Genomic DNA, 15,673 nt, shown 5'->3' on the forward strand with positions numbered 1-15,673 from the left:
CGATTTTCCAAATTAAAAGCTGATCTGAGCGTGATCTTTGGTAGTAACAATACTGATCGCAAACCTGGTACCTCTCTGTATGTATGGACGGGGATATTTTCCTAAACTATCTCAATCGAACAACAAAGGAACATCCGATAATTAGAAAGTCCAATCGTCACTCTGATCCAAAGTCATGATATTTGACAGCATAGCAGCAAGTACTAAATCTTTCGTGGTATTTCCGCCCTAAAATTGGAGTTAATAAGTCGGTGTTCATCTTAACTAGACCTGAGTACCACCGCAACTGCCAGAATTTATATTAAAAATATATGTTAAAAGTAAACGGTTCTCAAACTTTCTTTGATTGGAAACCACTTTGAATAAAGGAAAGATCTCACCCGTGTCAGCTTTTCTCGCTTAATCTAGCCTTACCATATGTTCTTTTTCATATAGCTTATTCATTGATCATCAACCTCTCCTTCATAATACAACAAAATCCAACTAGCTAATCCGTGTTCCACATGTTCGATCGCGAACTTCTTTTGATGATTCGCATGAACAAAAGCCTCCATCAGCACACACATTCAACCGTACCTACCGCACCAACCAAACAATAGATCACGCGCGATCGAGGTTAAAGAAAACTCAATAGTAGTTGAACAAAAGAGCATCAAACTACATAGGGTAAATGTTGGCTTCGGCACCCATTGACTGTTTTCGGCAACCAAAATTTAAACGTTAATTTCACTATGTTTTCCCATCAACGCACTTCCCTGAATGTGTCCAAACGATTGTTTAGCCTTTCAGCTTCAATCTGATTATATTTGAACGATCGAGAAATCCAGTAATGCTACATTTTTCTTCAAATAAAGCATACGTACTACAAAATGGGGTTGATTTCGAGTTGCCGATAATAGAACAGCTGGTTAACACGCAGTTCTAATGGGAAGGTTGCCGAAGAAAAAGAGGCTGCCGACAATAGTCACACTCACCTGAGAAGTTTGGAGCGTTGTAAAAACGCTTTCAAAACGTTTTGAAAAATTCTGTCGATTGGAATGGATAGAAAAGCAAGCAGCAGATGAATGTAAACAAACAGACACATCATATATGTGCGTGACGCTGAGAAAATGCTAGTAGAAGTGCAGACGCTTCTTAGATTGACGAGAATACGTAAATTCCCCTATAAAAAAAAAAAAAAAAAAAAAACACACAGCGGGCGACTCGAATGCAACCGTCTCGGAATTTTAAACTCGAACTTCTCCGGTTGGCAGTGCTGGCTGTTCAGTTTATGAAACGGACACAAACTTTCAGTAACAACTTTATTATTTTACTACTTAACTTAATACTTTCTTCGGCAAGTTTTAGGTTCTACTTCTAAGCAACATGGGGAAAATAATAAGCAATGTACTCGAGGCAGTATGTATTTTTTACGAAATTCTAAATCACAAGTGCTCTGCTCAATTTTTATACTCATGTCAATATAACTTGAGCACCAGGATAAATTTTTCAATTGTGTCAAGCCAGATATTTTTTTTATTTCAGCTCTTCTAAAAGATGATACACACCAACTAATTTAAATATGAAATTCGTAGAACAAAATGTTTGATTTTGCTCAATTTTCAGTGCCATTTTTCGTTCAACGTTAACAACTTCAGAAAAATAACAAGAATTTCACAAAAATTCGGATTCTTCCTAATACTGTACGTTTAAGCTATGAAGTGACAATTTTTATTAAATTTTAATTGAATATGAGTCATTCCAGCTCAAGTGGGTACAGAATTTAAAAATGTTGTGGTCAATGTCACCGATTTGAGCCAAACTTGGCCAAACCGCTTATTTTGGCATTCTGAACAAACGCTTTTTATGATTTTGCTCTGAAGTGCCTACATCCTTCTCGGCTACAACCCTGGATTTTTGAGATTTTTAATAATTTCATCTTTCAGAAGAGATTACTTCACAACCAAATAAGCTATTCGTGATCTTAGAACGTTAATTTAAAGGTGTTTTAATGTAAATTCACACAAGTGTACTCACATTTTGTTTTTGTTATAGTAACTACAGTAAACAGACTGATTACCGGCAGATATCCAAATTGTCAAAAAAAAATGGCCTGTTTACACCATGGATGGGATTTTTTATTTCTTAATATATTGGGCTGAAATTATCACCACACTTTAGAAAACTTGTCTTTTTGATGTGTTTCCAAGGGCAAATGATTTGGACAAATAGTTTTAGAGATATGATCAGATGAGTGAGTGGTAGTTTTGAGCTTTTCTGGTTGAAAATCTATGCTATTTAATATTTTTTCTGCAATTCCAATAATATTTTTATGCTATTTTTCACATGTTCTGGACAGGATTCACATTATATGAAATCATAACTAGCTCATTTATTCACTTCTGTCTAAAACTTAATTGTGGTCCTAAAAGTGAAAAATACTTTTTTATCCTTTAGAAGTACGATGCCATCAGATAGATTATTAAATATATAAAATATCAGTTGTAGATTACAGCAGCTACTTGAATAATATCCATTAATTACGTTAATACAGCAAGGAATCAAAAATATCTCCAAATGACAATATGACAAGCGATCAACGAACCGAATGATAACGCTATGTCAGAAGTGGAAATCAATAATGATATAATATTCTTCCTTTTTTTCATGACAAGCAGCCAGTGCAACACAGCTCACTTGGGGCGGTAGATGGAAACGAGCAAATTGTTGGCAAACTGCTTCACGAAGCAAAGCCGAATATGATACACGTGTGCTAATGGAAATTTTTTTGTTATGTCTTTTCTCGATTCAGATCAGGTTATGTCCTCATCCACTATATATTGTAACACAGCAGGCAAGCAATATATCATTATCCTTCTACCACTCCGATCGAGCTATGTTACAGAGCGAGTTTGTCATGGTAGTCGTAGCAATCGTTTTGTCTGTACCGTTGGCAGTGTTGGCTAAAATCAAGATCAGAAAATCAAAATAAGCAATCTTTCAAGATCAATATCACCTAAAATCACAGGCACCAATATCACAAGCCATCATCACCTCGAAAATCACACGTGATTTTCGACCATTATCAGCCGTGATTTCCGATTCTCAAAATCAACCAGCATCAATATCAACCAAGATCAAAATCATCGAAAATCATAGGATTAGAAGATATGTGAAATTCGAGAGTTTGGGGCATTCCGAAATTCAAGTCAACATTCCGGATGAAATTAAAATGGTGGATTTCAACCCAAGATGGCTCGCACAAATCCAAGATGGTGGACCAAAATCCAATATGGTGGCCCCTGGACAGGGAATATACATCTGAACCCATGCAATATGGGTATCTACGGAATGGGCTCGATGAGAGGAAGTGGAAAATTGGCATCCGCCACTATTATGGAATCCAAGATGGCGGACCAAAATCCAATATGGTGGACCAAAATCCAATATGGCAGCCCCCGGACAGGGAATATGCATCTAAAACTATGCAATATGGGTATCTGCGGAATGGGATCGCTAAGTGGAAGTGGAAAATGGACATCCGCCGCCATTTTGGAATTCAAGATGGTGGACCAAAATCCAATATGGCGGCCCCGGACAGGGAATATGCATCTAAACCCATGCAATATGGGTATCTACGGAATCGGCTCGATGAGGGGAAGTGGAATATTGACATCAGCTTCCAATTTGAAATCCAAGATGTTAGACCAAAATCCAACATGGCGGCCCCCGGACAGGGAATAATCATCTAAATTTTTGGATTTTGTTCCGCCATATTGGATTCCAAAATGTCGGCGGATGTCAATTTTCTGCTTCGCCTCATCGAGCCCATTCTGTAGATACCCATATTGCATGGTTTTAAATGCATATGCCCAGTCCGGGTGCCACCATATTGGATTTTGGTCCACCATCATGAATTCCAAAATGGCGGTGGATGTCGGTTTTTTACTTTGACTGTAATACCAAGCTATTGATTTTCCGTTTGGTTTTTTGTTACCTCAAAATCAGCTAAGGTTAAAATCAGCCTTGATTTTCTGCTGTGATTTTGCTACTCTCAAGATCAGCTAAGATAAAATCAGCCGTGATTTTCTGTTTGTGGTTCTGCTGATCTCAAGATCAGCAGTGATTTTCGACCGTTCCTGATTTTGGATTTTCTTGATTTTTTCCATCACTGATCGTTAGTTGCTTTATGTGTTTGGAATCGCTGGTTCACAGTTCACTTATGCATTGATGTTGGCATCGAAAGCTCTCAATTATTAACTATGAAAATGCATTTGAAACACTAATTTTAAAAGCACACAATAATCTAGTATGCTATAAGCAGTAAGCTTCAAATATTGTAGAAAAAGAACATGACAGTTACGTTCGTGAATGAAAAGTGTGTTTTCAAAAAATTTAAAATAAAGGTTCAACGATTATTTTTCTTCATAACAATGATAAAAAAGCGTTGCTGCTCGTGAGATTGTATCTAAAAAAAATAATTATAATATATAACATAAATTTTATATACCTGCTAATCTTTTTGATTTCATCGTACTTCTTAAGGATAGGAAAGTATTTTTCACTTTTGAGACCACAATTAAACTATGGACAGAAGTGAATAAATGATCTAGTTATGATTTCATATAATGAGAATCCTGCCCAGAACATGTACGAAATAACATAAAAATATTATTGTGCCATCGACGTGAAGAAATTCAAGAAACAATACAAAATATTAAATAGCATTGATTTTCCACCAGAAAAGCTCAAAACTACCACTTACTCATCTGGTCATATCTAAAAAAAAACTATTAGTCCAAATCATTTTCCCTTGAAAACACATCAAATAGACGAGGATTCCAAAGTGTGGGGAAAATTTGAGCCCAAAATATTAAGAAATAAATAATCCTGCCCATGGTGAAAATAGGCCATTTTTTGACAATGTTGATACCTGCCGGTAATCAGCCTGTTTACAGTAGTTACTATAACAAAAACAGAATGTGGGTACATTTTTAATCTCCATTAAAAAACCTTCAAATTAACGTTCTAAGATCACGAGTAGCTTATTTGGTTGTGGAGTAATCTCCTCTGAAAGATGAAATTATTAAAAATCTCGAAAATCCAGGGAGAGGGATCTAGGCACTTCAGACCAAATCAAAAAAGGCGTTTGTTCAGCATGTCAAAATAAGCGTTTAGGCCAAGTTTGGCTCAAATCGGTGAAATCGGTACCCACTTGAGCTGGAATAACCCATATACGATTTAATCTGTAATAACAAATTCAATTTGAAAAGTCTTACGATGTAACCCGATTCAATCCCCAAGCCTTTGGGGATTTTCCTTATAAGAGAGTTGTATAGATTTTTCTCCTTTAGCTTACTTAAATCTTTGGTTTTATTAGTTAGGTAGGTTCCGATTCAACACATTGTAGTTTCATATTTATACCTATGATCTTGACTTTTTTTACCTAGGGGATGAGTACTTAAGGGGGTTAGATTTTGATAAGTTCTTTAGTGGGAATGACACTGATGAAGACTGCACATTGTAGTCGAAATACGTATCTGTCATGGATACCAAAATTAATTAAGTGGAATTAAATGGAAGATAACCTTTTTTGCTGTTTTAATCCGATTCAATTTGTTATACAATGCGATGGAAAAATGATTCACCGTATTTAAGTCAGAAAATTTGCATTCTATACGACATAATGCGATGTATGTCATTCTTATATGTGATGTTGACTTAAGCTGTAGCAATTTAAGATACTGTCTGTACATTGTTATCCGACTTCTGGTTGTCTGGGGTGTCTGTGTGCCATCAAACAACATGTCGATGTCGTGTGGAGTAAAGCGAATGTCGTCATCATGGTTTGACATGCTAGCGGATGCCACTCCGCCGCCACAAGCCTGCACACCTTGCTTTAGGCGAGGCGCCTATTGGTGTGCCGCCACAAGGCATCAAACAACATGTCAAAACTAGAGTCTGCTGTGTATTAGAGTCACTTCAAGAGAAAAAAAAAGTGGAACTTGCATCACGGTTTTCGAAAGATTTCCTTCCCTTTAACTTGACCACAGAAGACTTTTGCATCTACTTTATATGACTTCAAGTAAAAAAACAAATTAGCGGTTGTAGTAAATCATTAAACCAGTGATTTTATCAAATTATCTTAACAACAAATAATACAAATATTCATTATGATTTATGATCATGTCTTCGATTATATTTTATATTTTATATCAATGCCTTCGTGGATCTTTCATAGGATCGTAAAGTTTGTTTACTTTGTACGATAGGTAGCCGGTTTGACAGGTAGAGTTGGCTTCACTCTTGGCGTGACTCATTATACACCGAATCTAGTCAAAACATCACGTCGAAACCGTGCGCCGTATGCCATGATGTTTTTAGCCACGGATGCCACATCGCAGTCCCATTAACTTCAGGAAAATTTAAGAAACTTATCTTAAGTTGAGTCAAAAGATCTTAAGGCAGATAAGTTGTTTCGAGCAGTTGGGAGAACATAGACCATGATTTGTAAGGGCAAAAGGTGGGACCATCATCATCATCACCGTCATTTTCAACATTGACTATTTGTTTAGTATTACTTCTGCGTGAAGTCAACGATTTATATAGTTGAAGATATAGTTGAAGATGCTAATTTCAAATAACAGACTGTAGTGGTAATTTTTATACGATAGATGGAGTAGATGAAAGCATAGAGTTGATAGTTCCGTTAGAGTACGGCAGTGTGAAGATTGCATATAGATATTAGAATAGCGAGCTAGGACAACTTTTAAGGAAGGTACAAATCGGTTTTTTCATCTCTCTTTACCAAACTCCCCATTTGGAGAGGGATGGTGAGGGGTGTCCCCCCCCCCCGCCACCACTGGCAATAAGAGATGAAAACCGACCGCTCAAGTACCAACTGCGTGTTTGAAACAGTTCTACCGATTTTTCACCGCACTACGGTTGTTATTTGAAGGAAGGCATCCAGTCGTAGGTTTGGAAATTGCAACTATTGTTTACCCCTACCACGATATGTGCTCCTGTCATCGTCGACTTGACGATCTCGAGGGGACACGGGTGGGGTAGGTGCTGCATCCCTCTCTTAAGGGGGAGTTTGGTAAAGAGATATGAAAAAACCGATTTGTACCTTTCTTAAAAGTTGTCCTAGCTCGCTATTCTAATATCTATATGCAATCTTCACACTGCCGTACTCTAACGGAACTATCAACTCTATGCTTTCATCTACTCCATCTATCGTATAAAAATTACCACTACAGTGTGTTATTTGAAATTAGCATCTTCAACGATGTAAATCGTTGACTTCACGTAGAAGTAATACTAAAACATATAGTCAAAGTAGTTGAAGATGCTAATTTCAAATAACAGATTAAAGTGGCAATTTTTATACGATAGATGGAGGAGATGAAAGTATAGAGTTGATAGTTCCGTTAGAGTACGGTAGTGTGTAAATTGCATTTAGATAGTAGACAGCGAGCTAGGACAACTTTTAAGGAAGGTACAAATCGATTTTTCATCTCTCTTTACCAAACTCCCCCTTTGGAGAGGGATGGTGATATTTGTGTTATTTTCAGTGGCGTCGCTCTTTCCTCAATTTACCTGTTCAACAACTCTCAAAACTTCAATAAATTAAAAAAATGGCTTCCAATGGATACAAATCAGGTAAAAAATGAGGTTACGCGACGCCACTGGTAATTTTCAATAGTGACCTATTGAACATTGAAAAAGTGTTCATTTTATCAGATTCGTAGAAAAATGTCCGATCGATTGGCTTGTTTAGAATTAAAATCCATTCGCTATTGACAAAGTTATAAGTGGTCAAAACCTGACCACTTTTCGTAACGCGGTCGATTTTGGTTTTTTGTTAATTGCACCCCCAATATGCTACCGTAAGATGTTATACTACGTCAAAAATACCGAGGATTTCCGAGGAAGTGTCATGAACATACTGCGGGATAATATGAGAACTTCTGTTAAATGTTGAGCATATCAGTTACAATTTCAAGGCGGATCCATCGGCTTCAATGAAATTGAAATAACTTTCAAGAAACTCAATGGCTTCAGGGATGTTCAGAAAACTTCAAAGATGTCAATAAATTATCTGAAAAGTCTGCAAAACTTTAGGAGAATTGTGGAAACTTTCAAGAAAGCTAGCTCTAGAAATTTCTAGGGAAGCTCAGAGATCCCTAAAACTTCAGTATAGAACATACTTTTGAGGAAGTTTAATGATCTGTAGTTTTTAGGATAGGATTCTAAGTGGTGCTAAGATCTGTATATTTTAAATTCTATATATTCAGGACAACACCACGAGCATCAGGAAACCTTTGAGAAACTATAAGAAGTTCCGTGAATTTCAGGGAAGCCCAGAGAACTGCAGTTTTGTCATGGATGGTATTGTAATGAGTATTTCGAAGTAATTAATTTCCGGAACTTTCAAAAAGTGCTGCGATATTTCAGAATATTCCAAGAATTTCAGAACTGTTCCAAAAATTTTGCAAAACTGCTGGGTCTTCCGAAAAATTTCTTGAATACCAGGAAAATACTATACTAGATATGGTTCAATTAGACCACTGATAAAGCGCATGGGTTTCGTAGAAGATTAGAACATATTTTCAAAAAGTGGGTTTACAAGGTATAATGTAATATAATATAGTATAAGGTTATGATTGATTTTAGTTTATTTTATTATATATAGTGTTAGTTCTTCTCTTTAAGGATGAGAAAAATGACCTGTTATTCATATACAATTAATTTCTTGAAGATCTTGCCTTGGTCAAAAATTTACTGTTTTTCATTGAAATTTCATCTTTACCGCAATAAACAAAAATCAATTTTCGTCGGATTATCCTGATTTTGTATTTGATGCTTAAACCTTTAAATTTATTTAAAAAAATAATAATTCATGAAAAAATAAAAATTAAATTACGACTGGCTTCACCCCACTGTGTATCTGCCATGTACTGCACTTTGAAGTTACCCGGAGTGCACCATACTACCAGAGCGGCAGCATTCACCTCAGTAAAAGAACCATACTGCAATGTACATTAGAGAGCATAAATCGCATAGATCACCAGCGTGCTGCGTCTTGTGCAAGATCTTTGTACCCATCGTCGTCGTCGTCGTCGTCAAGCCATGTGTAGGTCAACACTTTTGCACAACATTTGCTCGTGAAAATGTAAATATTGTTAATGAATGCACACTCGAGTTCACAGCCAAAGTTCCCCCCGGGGCCGGTGGTCCACTGTGGTTGCTGCTGCTGCAGGGCACACCATTCAAATGCAGTACGCCAGACGCTCCGCGGACCAATTGTTCCGTTTGTCTGTCCATTCATCCATCCGTCCGTCTCTAGAAACGCGGTGATGCCGGAGCGAGTGAATTGGTTGTTATTTTCGCTTACTCACCGAAATTACTGCGATATTTCGACATGGACACAACCGGTGCCCCCTGAGCAGCAGCTGAGTGTGCTGCTGAGAGATCCGAACCGAGAATGCACTTATCTTAGGGGTGTTTGTACGACGGCGACGACGACCACCACTACTTTGAGATCAGCATGAGCCGGATCATGACGTCGTCGTGGTATTTTGTTGCATGGATCGATGGTGGAAATGGATCTTTTCTACCCCTTGAGAGTTGACGCTCGGTTTGCAGCGACTGGTTTGCAGCGATTTCGACATAGCGTCGTTCATTAGCACCGGTTTTGCAGTGTTCGCGTGATCAGGGTTTTCTGTTATGATATTCGGCTTGGATGCTTGAGAATCGGTGGCGTGGTGAGATTCTATTGTTGATGCTGTTTTTTACCAATGATCGAACAATGGGGTAGCATATTTGTAAATGTTGATTTTGAACACATTCTCAATCAAACACCCCCACTAGGCTGATGCAAATTTTGACATTTTCGCTCCACAGTGCTCAAACAGTTTCAAAGTGGGTCCTAATTTGCCTCCCAAAATTTGAACTCATTTAGTAAGAAACGGACTTGGCACGAACCATTTGAAGTTTATATGGAAATTACTATGGGGAAACTAAATTTTTTGTTCGTATCGATTTAATATTTCAGCATCTCATCTCATCTCATCTCAATCTAGGAAATTTTCTCAGCTACAACTTTGTTCAGATCAAATTTAATGAACAGTAATTATTAACGATTCAAGTTACTGATGTCTTTATTATGCTCAATCAACTGTTCAGCAGGCAACATAGGTGTTTCTGGCGCGTTTGGCTGAAAAACGATCTTCTACAAAGTTGTACCCCATAAGACTAGCTGTAGAACTTTTTAACAGTGTAATATAGAAAAAAGGCTAGAAGTCAAACTTTCCCATAGTAATTTCTACATAAACTTCAAACGGTTTGTGCCACGTTAGTTTCCTAAAAAATAAGTTTTAATTTTGGGAGGCTAATGTGGACCCAATTTGCAACTGTTTGAGCACTAGTGAGCGAAAATGTTAAAATTTTGCATCAGTCAGAGCAGCTCCGGTCAACGTTTTCATCGAAGACTTTCCCGACTTGATTTTGGAGTACCGTTAGGCTCAGTTACATCGAAAGGTCAGTCCCCGCAATGATGATTCTTTAGTGCTCTCAGCACGTTGACCTTGCAGGGCTCGCTGGGTAAATCACATGGTCATCAAACTCAAACACATCCCCACTTTACCTCACTCTCAAAACTGAACACCCTCCTCGTTCGACCGTAAACCGAACCACTCAACCGAAAGTGTTGATAGAAAATATATTGCCTCTGCTCCTTGGCAGATGTGGTGTGAGATGAGTTGGTGGGTTTGCTTTTTCGTTGTTTGCTCGCGAGCTACGATGGGGCAATTTTCGGTCCGAAGACCACGCCGGTCGGTACTTATTTACTTTTGGCAATGCACCACTGAGGAGGAGAGCTTTTTGTGGTCACGTTAGCGGCTCGTTCGGTGTAGGTTAAGGTCACCCACCACCCATCATCGATGCGGTCACGCCGAGCGTTTGAATTGGTTTGACTAGTCGTCGGAAATTTGGGGACTGAATCGAGAGAGTTCATTATCCGATTCACAGCCATTCGCAACACAATGGGTGTTGGCATTGTAATTTATGAATTTTGATCATGTAGCTGAGGGCGGTTTACCGAAATGGAACATTAAACTTCTCTTTTTTTAGAGGTAATCGGATACAAACAGTCGTTTCAATTAACCTTAGCGTATAAATAGCTTGCGGAAGATCGCTATCACGTTCCGTCCAATTTTGGACTGAGATTATTGTCGAGTGCGAAATTGCCTGCAGCAAGCAATTCGTTTCGAGTGAACACCAAAATTAATAACTTATGAGACAGTTTGACATCTTGCACTCTTCAAAAGACAGATCTTCGCTGCACCGTCCATCCCCGTCCCCGGATGTTGACTTAAGTGAGAAGGACAACCGAGCAGAATGCGATCTTTCGCAGTGAGCTGTCGTCCTTCAGCTTCTATTTTTGCATGCCTTTAAGAGCAGGCCGAAAGAGAAAAAAATGCGATTCCATGAAAAGAAATAAAGTGTACTTACGTCTCTCATACGCCGCCCAGGTGGTTCCGGCCAGGACTGCCAGACAACCGATCAGGGTCCATATCGACGTCGCTCGGTACTGCATCGTCGTTGAGTACGAAATTGAATAATTTTTCAAACGAACGAAATTGCGAAATCTGCACCGCGAGTTATTTCTTCTTCTGGTTTGAAAACCGTCAATAATTGGGCACTTGTTGGTCGTTCGTTCGGTCGGTTGTTTGTACTCCCCGATGGCCGGTGACTTTGGTGGTAAGCGAGTACGCTTGGTTATTGGACCTGTTTCCCTTTGTTTGTTGCTGTGAACAATTATGGAATGGTTTAAAAGTAATGTATTGGGAGATTTGTTTCAAAGGATTTATTAAATATCTCAGCAGCAGTCAAGGGAGTAGTAGATTGAAAACGAGTAAGGTTGATTAGATTTGCAATATTGGATAAATTCTAACTTTTTTTTTTTGATGAACATCTGAGATAAATACTGGACTATGGCCAATCGCAAGCATGCAGCTAAAACATATCTGTTTCAAGATAAATTCAGAATTGAATAAATTTTATTTGACATTCGCTATAATTAGGGGGAGGGGAATTTCTTCATCGTCAAGTTTCACACTTTTATTTATGGCCATAGACATTCTTGAGCGGTCATTTTTAGCAAAAAGATGCGTCATTTTTAAGCGTATCCGTTGGCCAAAATTTAGCGTTCACACTCTTTATCTTTCAGCCAACCCCACACTTATCAATATAAAGCCATTCCATAGCAAAACGATGTAGTGGAATTTCATAAAAATTGGCAGTTTTGATCCTTAGCGCATTAGGGTCTCATTAGGGTGTTTGCCCATTGATGTATAGCAACTGTAACATGATCACGACGCATGGTAGTCTATTCGCATAGGAGTATTGAGCGAAAACCCTAAACTTGATAACTTCGGTGTTCGGACCTGACGTTTGTTTTTTTTCCGTGGAGTTTTTTTTTATCTATAATCGGTTGCTGATCTGGCCATAGCCAGGCCCAGGCGACAATTTCTAGTTCCTCATTCTAGGTCCCTATTATTTGCCACTGAGAAGCTGTTCCGAAGCCAAGTATAACCTCCACGAGGCGTCCCATTATTCGTTGAGTCGCAGTGTTGAAACTGACTATTGCACATCAAAAATCAACTACATACATCCAAACATTTGTTTATCTCAAATCGACGGACGACATTCCGCGCAACTACCATACACCGGACTAGTTCATGTTGATCTTCGTTAAGCTTCGTCTTCAATTTGGACTTCTACATCAACACATATCAGGCAGCCTTCAGGTTCAATTGTCTAAACTTGGTGAGTTCGTCCATTTTATAAATTTTCATCTTTTCAAACCAGTAACGTTGAGAAATCACCTTTTTGTGGTGCGTTACTGTTATAAGATCTACCGCCGAACCCTAGTTGTGACAACTTCAAACTAGGGAATCAGGATTTTCCAATAATCAAAGGATCACATTTTAGCCCTTGTAACTTTTTATGACTTGATAATAGTGACAAGACTCAGGTAGTGACCATTTCTATATTATATATTTCAAATCAAAAATATTGTTTATGTTCATAGATTTCACATAATCCTTTTCCCTTTGTCCTTCTCCTTTTTCTTTACCTCTTCTCTTTTAAGAAAGTGAGTAATGGCGCTATAGCCATTAGTCATAAAAGGCTAGGACAAGAGTTAGTGCTCATGCCCCAACCGTCAGAAGAAAATGGAGCATCACTTAACCTTTCTAGCTTTGATGCTTCCAACGACCAACCAATCATATTATTACCAAAATCGGAACGTACGGTATGAGATGTCCACGTTTCGTCCATTTATAGGATTTTGAAGCAACGTGTTTAAATCGTCGATTTAAACAGGCCCGATGTTTTCTGCATCATCTTGCCCCTTAAATGCTACACAGTAGGCCTGGCCGTTTTGATATGTGTGACGCATCTTCGATGTGAAACATATATCAATTAGACAAGAAAAATGATGTAGGTATATATATATCATTTTCCAAGATGCTTTCAAGAACTGGCTGACACCAATCAGATTAAAACAATTTTATTTAAACTGGAGGTCATGACAGAACAAAATATTATATGCAATAGAAAAGAAACAAAATGAGTCTAAAAATAATCACATTATATCTTAGATAGGGAAAATGGCTATAATGTTGGCCCATGGATCTAAGATTGTGACCATCGCTAAAAATCTGCTATTTATCAATTTAATTTTTTGATATTTTTGGTTGCTATTGAAAATTTAGTCGATTGCTGAATTCATGTATGGGCCCAAATTAGGGACGCTTAGGTCGACATTACATACATTTCCCCTATTTGTTTTAGGTTTAGAGCCGGCAAAATACTCACTACAGAAGCGTTAAAAGCCTAGAGGAAGTGAATCCTACTCAATTTAGCGTTATTTTCATGTACCGTGCACCGCCAACACCTGTCAATTTGTCTGTTTACTCATCATCTAAATAACAATATCAGTTTCACTCGACAAAATCGATGCGACGAAAAGACTGCTAGCTTTCTTTTACTGTTCAAGTTGAGCATCTTCGCAGCATTCTAGCACCTCCGTCGGCATCTACAAACAAATTTTCAATCGTTTGTCCCGGTTTCTCCTGACGCTTCATTCGTCTTTCCTTCAAGATTCGGTGAAGCGGACGAGTGAAAGAGCTCTCGATTTTGATAGTTTCGTCTTTTATGAAACACGTCGACCGATATATCATGACGTAGGGAAAATGGATGTAATGTCGGCCTAAGTGCCCCTAATTTGGGCCCATACCAAAATTTAGCAATCAAATCATATTTCAATAGCGACCAAAAATATCCATAAGTACCGTCTCAATCACGCGTTCATCTAGATAAAATTGATAAATAGCAGAATTTTAGCGATGGGCCCAATCTTAGATCCATAGGCCAACATTAGAGCCATTTTCCTTATATGAAGGAAAATGAAAATATATAGGGGAAATGGCTCTGATATTGGCCTATGGATATAAGATTGGGCCCATCGCTAAAAATCTGCTATTTATCAATTTTATCTAGATGAACGCGTCTTTAGGACGGTACTTATGGATGCTTTTGGTCGCTATTGAAAATGTAGTCGATTGCTGAATTTATGTATGGTCCCAAATTAGGGGCATTTAGACCGACATTACATCCATTTTCCCTATTTAAAGCATTTCTCTCGCGAGAACACTTGAAGATTGCACGTAATATGTTTAATTTATCTTCCATCAATATATTAATAATATAAAAAAAGTTACGAAGACGGAACATAACGCATATTAAATTAATTGAAAGTGAGGTGACATAGTGTCGGTGAAAGGAATTGAAAACCGAATTGGGGCCTCGTTTCATCTCGAAAATTGACGTTAATTTCATTGAAAGGGGTGACGACGAGAAAATCCACAGTCAGCGTTTTGTTCTAACGGTGTTTCTTTTTCATTTTCGTTTCGTGCTAGTAGTCTAGCGAGAGGTTATAGCAATTAGGGAACGACAGGGTAAGACGACCATTCTTTAGATTATTGAAACAATCAACTATTGAACAAGTTCTTTTATATAGTATAATTTGTGTTGTTAAACACATTCTAGCTTGATAACAAGTGAAACGTCAAAATAAACATTGCGCATGGCGGTGGCCTGCGTTGTTAGTTTTTGTTTATGGAATTTAATGCTTTGGAGCTGTCATATTATCATATAATCTATCATGTAAAAGTAATGTTACTATAAGCAAAACACATGTCTGTTTGACGAAGTGAAAAATATACAGTTTTCTTTAAATTATGAGGCATTACAGAAGCTGTTAAGGTTTGACGGCAACCGGGGTAAGACAGCCACGTTTGGTTGATTGAAACAGAATAAGTAAATAACAATGTTTCTTTTCCGAAATATATCAGCTTTTTTCGAAAACATATGTAGATCTGTCATCAGTATGAATTTGTGAAATGGAGGCCCCGGGAAATCCACCAGAAAATCCGGTTCAGGACTTCTCAGAAGCTTCTGTTACGGGCATTATAAGTAAGATGATCAAGGAATTAGGAATTCCCTCACTACGTGGCGCTAGCGTACATGTGAACTTTCTATAGTTTGAAATCCTCACCATCTAAGAAGTGAGCACATCTACGTGAAATCCACAAGTAGACTAATAATGGCAATAAACAATATTTTT

General features: G+C 38.0%; 1 protein-coding gene across 1 annotated transcript in view; it reads right to left on the reverse strand.

Moving 5' to 3' along the window:
- LOC135704236 (circadian clock-controlled protein daywake-like) overlaps positions 1 to 11,780 on the reverse strand; it is a 48,381-nt gene extending 36,601 nt beyond the window's left edge. Inside the window, exon 1 of the mRNA XM_065225716.1 lies at positions 11,494 to 11,780. Coding sequence (XP_065081788.1) covers positions 11,494 to 11,578 — 85 coding nt within the window. The 5' untranslated portion in view covers positions 11,579 to 11,780. The remainder of the gene's footprint in view (positions 1 to 11,493) is intronic.
- Positions 11,781 to 15,673: the final 3,893 nt, after the last annotated feature.

The sequence above is a fragment of the Ochlerotatus camptorhynchus genome, unplaced genomic scaffold, assembly GCF_037179485.1.
Source record: "Ochlerotatus camptorhynchus isolate MF236.1 unplaced genomic scaffold, CSIRO-AGI_Acam_v1.1 ptg000232l, whole genome shotgun sequence".
Taxonomy (NCBI): Eukaryota; Metazoa; Arthropoda; class Insecta; order Diptera; family Culicidae; genus Ochlerotatus; species Ochlerotatus camptorhynchus.